The sequence below is a fragment of the Anoplophora glabripennis genome, unplaced genomic scaffold, assembly GCF_000390285.2.
Source record: "Anoplophora glabripennis isolate ALB-LARVAE unplaced genomic scaffold, Agla_2.0 scaffold209, whole genome shotgun sequence".
Classification (NCBI taxonomy): Eukaryota; Metazoa; Arthropoda; class Insecta; order Coleoptera; family Cerambycidae; genus Anoplophora; species Anoplophora glabripennis.
Window position 1 is genome coordinate 728,443 of NW_019416332.1, and position 9,579 is coordinate 738,021.

The 9,579-nt window shown below is 30.5% G+C and overlaps 1 protein-coding gene across 1 annotated transcript in view; it reads right to left on the reverse strand.

Moving 5' to 3' along the window:
* Positions 1-9,255, reverse strand: part of LOC108906034 (TWiK family of potassium channels protein 18-like) — a 59,992-nt gene extending 50,737 nt beyond the window's left edge. Inside the window, exon 1 of the mRNA XM_018709176.1 lies at positions 8,702-9,255. Coding sequence (XP_018564692.1) covers positions 8,702-9,113 — 412 coding nt within the window. The 5' untranslated portion in view covers positions 9,114-9,255. The remainder of the gene's footprint in view (positions 1-8,701) is intronic.
* Positions 9,256-9,579: the final 324 nt, after the last annotated feature.

The following is a 9,579-nucleotide window of genomic DNA, read 5'->3' on the forward strand; positions in this document are numbered from 1 at the left end:
AAAAATTCCCTAAAAAGTATTGTTTTTTAACCCTATTTTTGCGATTTTTTCGATTTTTACCATAATAATCATGATTCATTCGATTTGTAACTAGTCACGTTTTGTAAAAAATTTAATTACAAACATTTTTTTCCTCTTCCATTTTCGCATAAAATCAATCTTGAAAAGATATATAATTAAATAGGAAGAAAAATATGACATTTTTGGAATTTTTTTAACATATTGTGCCGCCAAAAGTTAAGCCCACGTTTTTTTTTATGCGCATAGAGAAATTTTCATTCCTAGTGGTATTTGAAAGCCAGAAAGCCAAAAATCTCCGTGGATATACGATTCACCCAAATATGGCTTTCTGAAACAGACACCGTCTGTACTAATAGTACAATGACTCAGATTTTACTTTAGCCTAGAGTCTAGATATTATTGTGTCACTTACTAAATTAATAAATCTTCTTAAATTTATTTTATATTATTTTCCCTTTACTTAAGTACGTGGTAACCTGTTTAGGAAGAATATTTAAATTTAAAAAAATAATGATTATTTTTTTTTTCTTTTAAGAATAGGTACTATGTAGATTTCCTGTTCTTTTTTTCTAGTAAAATTACACTTTAGTTGTCCTAAATATACATATATCGATAATGAAAATTTACATTTTGACTGAGTGTACACTATCTATCTAATGGTTGAACATTCTCAACGATGAGGTAACAAAAAATAGTGGAATAAATATTATATTATCTCTTTTATCTAAAGTGTGACCCGGGACACTCTCATAAATTTTTTATTTAGAGGGCGATTTTGACCTTTTTTTTTAAATTGTAGAGGGAATAAAAGTGTACCAAAACCAAGACCTACCAGATCATTTCTTGAAGACAAAAATTAAAGAAACCAAATTAGCGATTTATTTAGAAAAAATCTGAGTACACCACTAGATTAAGCGCCCTCTGAAATGGACGTGTTCGAAATTTCATAAATAAATATTGCAGATTAATAATTCTGTGGCAAAATTAAAAATCGTATTATGAATCACATTAAAAATAAATAAATTATGAATTTTTTTCTTCTGACGAAGCAAGCCTGGGAAAAAACATAAAAAATAACTAATAATAACAATTTTTTTTCATAACAATATACTATTAAATTATTAGAGCTCCAGAAGGGAAATTCTCTTGCCTCCACCAATCCGCCGTTTATTTCAAGGCACTTATGGATACCTTTGTATAAAGAATTGCCAATATGATTTCTTTAATTTTTACCCTCCAAAAATGGTCTGGTAGGTCTTGGTTTTTTTATAAAAAGGATAACACAATTGATCTTAAAGTACATTTTTCTCCCCTCTACAATTAAAAAGAAGTTGTATTGCGCTGTAAATAAAAATTGTATCAGGGTGTCCCGGTTTCAAATGTAGATGAATAAAATAAAATATGTGTGTCATATTTGACTTCGCCAATTTGATAAAGAATATTTTAATAATGAAAACAAAGCTTTTCGAAACGTTACCTGTTTAATATGTTGTAGTGACAATTTAATAAATTATGAGTAATTTGCCACTTCCCCAGTATGTAATATTTTATTTATTTAATAAACTAAATTAACAAAATTAACCTCATGACTGATCGTCTTAACACAAAAAGTTATTTATTTAATTTTTGTTTTTAATGTAGCAGTCAAATAAAAAAATATATATTAGTTTATATACAGGGTGGTCCGAATTTTATGCAGGAAACTTCGAGGGCAGATAGATCTTTTTAAAATAATTTGTGTTTGCCTTATAAACATTGTTCTGGAACAGATACAGGGTGTTGAAGTTGTTAAAAAAATTGATTTTTTATTTATATCTCCGAAATCTATTAACCGATCTCAATCAAATTTGGTACAGATAATGTAGTATGATAGTAGACCGAACCTTACATTCCTTAAAATATGAGCTTTAAAGGTTCATCCAGTGGTATACAACTGGACAGGGGTCACTCCTTTTCTACAAAAAAAAACTACGCCACTGCATTTTTTACAAGTGATTTATATTCTAATGCACAAAATACGTAAAAAATGTAACTATCCCCTTGTGGCAGACACTTCTAACCATAATATTACAAGAATATTTATGTTTATGTAAGTGCAATTTGTAAGCACACAAAATTATTTATACTCCTTTCTACACCACCTGCGAGGTAGTGTTCCAGGCGTTTTTAGGTTTCACTGGAGGCCTCTTTACAAATAAGAACAATTTAAATCAAAATAATAATAAAAATATATTTACCAATCAACAGCAACTAAACAAGAAACAAAATTAACGTTACGTATTTACAACAATTGTTCAAAATATGAACCACCCACATAGATACAATTCTGACATATTCTATTAATAAAATTAATTGAAGATAATATCATGTGGTGGTTTTCTTTTAATTCATTACACCCGTCTTCTATTCGTTGCAGTAGTTGTGGTCTTGTGTTTATTGGAGTAGAATAAACTTTACTTTTCAGATAACCCCAAACATAGAAGACCAGGCGGTTTAAATATGGCAATCTGGCTGAACCCTCTGCACCGTTATGGTTGACATTGGCATTTGATCTTCTACCTATCCATCGCCCCATATAATTTTCATTAAGCCATTCTTCTATTATTCTCCCAGAATGCGCAGGAGCACCATCCACTGTATCCAGCTATTTTGTCGTATATTTAATGGAACATCCTCTAATAATTCAAATAGATGGTTTTCTAGAAAGTTTAGAAATGACTGGGAATTTAGACGGGGTGGCAAGAAGAAAGGTCCACAAACTTTATTGCGAATTATTCTGAGCCACACGTTCACAGAAAATTCGTGTTGAAAAGATCTTGTCCGGATTTCATGACCATTTTCTTGTGACCAAATATGCAGATTGTGAAAATTCACTACCCCTCACCCTTGATAAATGTATATTTATTATTATTATTTTGATTTAAGTTGTTTATCTGCACAAGGGGATTGTATTAATATGAATAACTTGAAAACGGCGAATCTTAAGGAAAACATTCCAGTTAAATTTTTTACGTATTTTGTGCATTAGAATATAAATCCGATACAATAACTTGTAAAAAATGCAGTGGCCAAGGTTTTTCTATAAAAAAAGAGACGACCCCTTTCCAGTTGTACACTTTAGAGCTCAAATTCCAAGGCCTACTATCATAGATTATCTGTACCAAATTTTATTGAGATCGGTTAAGAGATTCCGGAGATATAAACAAAAAATAATTTTTTTAACAACTTCAACACCCTGCATCTCTAAAACGGGGTTGTTCCAGACCATTGTTTATAAAGCAAACACATATTATTTTAAAGAGATCTGGCCCCGAAGTTCCCTGCATAAAATTCGGACCACCCTGTAAATGAAAATGTTTGTATCTTGGCATAATCAGTCTTATATCATCCACATTGTCTAAAACTTGCAACCTCATAACAATGATAGTAGCTGCAATGTTTGTTACAGTCATGCAATATCAGCGTGTATTACACAGTTTTTATAAATGTGTAAGCTTTTATATTATTAGGATTTAGTGTTTATTTATATTACTGGTTGATTTAAAAATAATCAATCGACCCATCGCTATAAACAGAATATCAGTATCGATATCTGCAGACTTTCACAGCATCAATAAAAACGTCACATATATAGTATATTATGATTGAGGAAATCTGTACGATTTACAATCATAAAACATGTTTATAAATGTTTATATTATCAATAGCAGTAAGAGAAACAGATTTTTTTCTGATTTCATTTTATTTCTGTATCTACGTCGTATGTTGATGCCAATTAGATGAAAGGAAAAAATATCTGTAACATCATTTAACAACTAAAGAGAATAAATAAATAAAAGTGACGTTGAAATTATACATTTTTTTCATGGACAGTTATAATAAATACAGTAGGTATGGATTGACGAAATGTTCCGTAACCAAATTTTAAAACCTTTTCCTATTTAAATACATCGATAAAGTTTTATTTTAAAAAGCGTACAAATAGAGCTTCTTAGGTTTAATAAATAAAAATAAGTATGAACTAAACTAATTTTTAGTTGCATCATAACATCACTGATGAGATACGCTGAGATATGAAATAGAGTTGCGGTGAAGCTACCCACTATAAATCGGCAAACAAAAACTACGAAAAACTACAATAATCAAGCTTTTGCATCTCTGCAAATGACTAAACTGCTCACTGTTGTCTACTTAGAAAACATTAAAGCTGTTTCTTTGAGAAAAAATCCTGACCAATGAATTAGCACACAGCAGAAATTACAACTTTCGTTTTCTGTCGCATAATTCATATTTATTTCCATGCCAATAATATTTATTTGAGTCTTTAAAGGAAACATTCAAAGAATGTGGCTTTAGAGTACATTGGTTATGATTGAAAACATGGCAATTTATTACCCATCAGGAGCAAGTCCTCAAACTTCCCATATGCTCGGGAAAATATAACATACAAAAATATTAGATAAATTCAATATTTTTATTTTACTCTAAGAAATTATTATGTAATTTAATTTTAGGGCACGTTTTTAAGTAAGATTTCGGTTATTTCATGTTAATATAAAATATTATCTAAATATTCGATCTATGACTGAGCTGAAATTTTTCAATTTAAAAAAACTGTAAGGACACGACGAATGAAAAAACTTAGTTGGATGGTACAGATTGGATTAATACACTACTACTACTTTTAAATTTATATTTTTACCTCAATATCATGGACATAAACATTTGCAATAGCCAACAAAAATATTATTTTAAGATCACAGGTTGATATCTTGATGACTATATTCACTTTCTGATGACAGAAATTATATTTTTAAAACAATTCTGTGAATTTTGTGAATTGCTCTTAAGCAAAATAAAATGTCATTGCTCTACAAAGTAAATATATAAATAGGAATTATATTTAAAAGAAAAAAAAATAAAATGTTTATTTCTTTATTTTTGATACTTACGACGAATTGGAGAGGTTATGATTAAGTTATAAATTCAAGACCTTTCAAAGATGTTTTAATATTGAAAAAATATGTAACTGTTATTCATATACTATAGGCGGATAAACATTGTTACAAACTTCCTGCCAACAAAAAATTTCTTTCAACTTTAACGCCATCTCCAATTTGCTCTGAAAAAAATTAAGTGCACTCCTTGACGAAACAATCGAAAGCTCTATCATTTGTTTTTTTTTTCAAAATCAATATATCTCTTTCCGTTGCCGAGGTACGATGCTGAGGCTTTTATGTGGAATACCCGGTACATAAGGTGTTCTAAAAACCATGTGTTATAGCTTGTAGAGAGGTTCCTTTCCCAATGTATTTTGTTAAAGTTTTTATATTTTTTTCCAAAATATTTTCGAAACGGCATCGAAATTTTATGTTTATAAATATACCTATCGAAGAAAAATATAACAGAAAAAATATTAAGAACGGAGACACTGAATATTTTCACGAAAAAGCAACCAAAACAATTTCGAATCATAATTGATATAGTTATACCGAGGGGTAAACCGCTGAGGAAGTTTTTGTACATGTCCCCTGGAAGTCGGGAAGAAGTTGGAGGAAGTTATAAGGAAGTTGAGGAAGTTGAAAGGAATTCCGAATGAAAGGAATTCCGAAGGAAGTCGGGGAAGTTTTTAAGAATTCCAAGGAAGTTGAGGAAGTCTGGAGGAAGTCAGAAAGTTGGAACCAAACTGCGCATGCGTGAACGGTAAACACATGCGCAGTATTATCTTTTATAGAAAAATGCGGACAATGTTAAACATTTATGTGGAAGAATTACGAAGCAGTCCAGAGAAGGTCCGAGGAACTTTGACGAAGTATAGAGAAGTTTTTGTACAGAATTCAGGGAGCGGTTTACCCCTCGAGTTATACGGAACCTTCATAAATGATTATAAGCCACGTGACCAGTAATTTTGTTTGGAACAGTAATTTTATTTCCATAATGTTGGCAATTTTTCGGTAAAATTAAACATCTTGAACAAACGCCAAAACAAAAAATATCAAGAAATATATTATCAAAAATTAAAAAGTGTGGCGTAAATTATTTTTGCAAAATCATTTCACTGTCAGCTTCAAGATTCCAGAACCCCAATTTCATTCCAATTGATAATGCCGTTTTTGATGTATTTGTAACAAAAATATAATAAAACTACAATACTAGAAACGACGCAGACAGAAGAGAATAACGAATATGTGACGATCAATTTTTGAAATACCAAGTTGAAATTAATTCTCTGTCTATTTTCAGTAGGTACATAAAAAATATAACTTAAGTATCACCTCCTAAGCGATGGCACATGTTTTTGAAACATCCCGTATATGTGTCTACTATTTATATATAAACTCTTTTTATTACAGTCTACAGCAGTGGTTTAAATCTTTCTCCAATTTAGTCTAAATTTCATCACCTTGTGACGTAGAATATTATTTAAACAAAATTCATTGGCCCAGTTTCAAATGCCCTGCATTTCTGTATGGATGATATATAGCAGGCATAAAGATAGTTAACTGTATAGACACAACTCCAGTTAATGTAAAGTATTTCTACGTTTCTCTCTGTTATAAAAAATTATATTTATAAATAAAAGAATTGACTTATTTTATTGACACCTACAGTATTTACTTCCTTTTACTGAGATATTTGATTCTGTTGTTGCATAAGTAAATGTCAGCTGTAAGTATGTAACGATTTCAAGAAAAACTTGAAAATGTAGAGTATAAAACGATAATTGAATTCATGGAGAAGAATAAGATGTTACTCGAAAATCAGGCTTTTTTCGAAAAATAGAAAAGAGTAGTAATTTCTAAAAAATCGAAAGACTGGAGCATGTAAATTTTAGAAAAAGCCCTCAGATTTTGGACAATGTTTACATAAATACATTTGGCCAATTTTAAACTATTCCACTTACTAGTTTTTAAATTATTTAAAAAAATTAAAAATATTTTTTAAAGTTTAATACCCTGTATCTTTTTAACGAAGCGTCCTAGATAAAAACTTTATAGGAAATACTTCCTATAAAACCTTAAGACCTTAAAATTCACCAAAGAATACGAGGTTCCATTTTTGGTCGCCATTTGTGAATAAGAATTATTATTACTAGAGTTCGGGGTTTTCGTCGGCTATTCATAGGCGTGTTCGTCGTAAACAAATAAATAAATAGGTAGGTATAAATAAAAATAAATATTTTTGCGTACTTTATCAGCGAAAGGTCGCTTTTATCCCTTTGCGCGTTAGACATTGAGTATTAAAACACGTATACACGAAGCAAATGCGAAGTCAATAACTGCCGTTATTACCGGTTTCGTACGTGGCACAGTAGCGAAAGGCCGACGCGATGGCTATGATCATCTGACCGAGTCCCGAACTCTAATTATTACCTTATTTATATAAGTTAAGGATTCAGAATTTCTATTTCCATTAACGTAGCGTCGAGGATTGAGGTGAAGGTTTAATTCCTTCTTCCTGATGCTCTGATGAGCGAAATATTAAACTCTTTTTTTACTTTCTAAAATATGTGTACAAAAAATATGCAGTCTTATTTTTTTATGTGAATCACTGTTACTGAGATATTTGACTTGAATTTTGGTTATTTTTTTGCAAGTAAATTAGATAAATAAACTAAATAAATAAAAGAACATAATTATTTATTATGAAACGGTATTATTATTATTAGGCAGGCTTTTATTAAAAATACGTAACTGTTTTTATTATTTACTTGGTTTATATACCTACCTGTTCGTTGGCGAGAAAGTTAAGTGTTTGAAACTAAATATCTTAACAATGGAATTTATTTTGTAGTTTGGTAGGTAATAGAATGCGAATGTATGTTTCATCAAAGAAAAAAAATTAAAAATTCCCAAAAAATTATATTCATTATTATTCCTCATACCTAGGTACTTTTCGTTTTGAAATAATTTTACAAACCCCTTTAATGTATTTTTTATCCTAGCTTATTTATGCCATATGTTTAATAAGAAAATTACAATTATTTTTTTGTTTTCTACTGCCTTTTCTTGGGTGTTAATTATAAATAAGACAACAATTAGTAAGAGAACGTCCAAATTTGGATCTTATGAACAGAAAATATTTGGAATAACAATAGATGTTTTTAAATAAGAATTTCTCTTATGAGTTACTGCTATATTAAAAATACCTAATTGATTTATACCGAAAAAATAATTGTCATTTTTAAATTTGACCATTAATAATAAGTCTCCGTTTACGCATATATAAATAACATTGCCATTAACCAATTTTAAAAAGTAGTTTTTCAGCTTCATATCTACATCAAAAATTATGTCAGATGGGTAAAATAAAAACAAATAGGGCATCGTTCTAGAAAATCATAAGCATAAGCATTTGGAGACTTGTCGAAATAAATTTTTTAATATTTTCCTGTGTATTCTGTCATCCTTCCAAATATATCTACGATGTTTTTGGACTTACTGTATATGTATAATAAGCATATAAGTAATTATAAAATAAATTTAGTTTATAATATAGGATACACTTAGTATTGCAGTTTATACAGATCAATATTAAAATTTTGTAGGATCTTTGAAGAATTTAAAAAAATATGCATCAAAAGGAGAACAAAGAATTTGATAATCAAGAGCAAATTACTTTCATTTGCACTATATGAATGCAAGACAAAGTGAATTGCATGAATTTAAAATTAATTTACCTTCAATTGTAATAAAAATAACTGCTCCTCCCACTGTATAAATTATCATTATTATAGTAAGAAAAAAATGCGTGAACCATTTCTTACTCCACGATTTGATTTTATGGTACACGCGGTAGGAACATTTTTCTCCAATGCCCGTCCCTGATTTGTCCGTATTCACAGTGAAATTTTTAATGCCATTGATCTGATCGAACACAAACACGGAACCCTTTCGGTCGTATACGTCAGAGGTGGGTCTCCCTGCAGTATAAGACACCTTTGCAGTGTAGGGCGAAGGTGTCGTACGAAGTTGAGGTGGTGGAATGATCAAAGTCGGCCTGGCCCTTCTAAAACCCACTTTCTTCCCTCCATCACTGGGGGTTTTGGATTTGCTTGTCCATGATTTTATCGAACTATTGTCACTTGCCATTGTCACTTTTCAATTAAGTCACATTTGATAAATCACACTTCACATGAGAGCATAAATGTTTGGGAACAGTTTGTATTGTTTGTATTTCGGTAGCTTTGTGTAAAGTGCAGGGACTAACTGCTAAACGGCATGGCTGGATGTTTGCTAGATACAACGCGTCGCGGCGACTACAGCGTTTGATGTTTTCCATTGAGCTCCTACTCACTCGGTCTTTGTCTACTCCGTCGTGATATTTCTGTCTCTGTATTTTCACGTTTCTCAGTAGTATCCATATTTTGGTAGATTGGGGTGACAAGTCTTCACATCTCTAACACTTAGAAGACAGAAAAAGTATCAGCTGTACACAGTGGAGCAAATACCGATGTAATTCGGCTAACATTCGTAGTCTCGCAGTTTTGATTATAGTATATTGTTATAAATTATTGTGAGATGGTAATTTTCTTACCTCTATTTACTTATTCTGCTT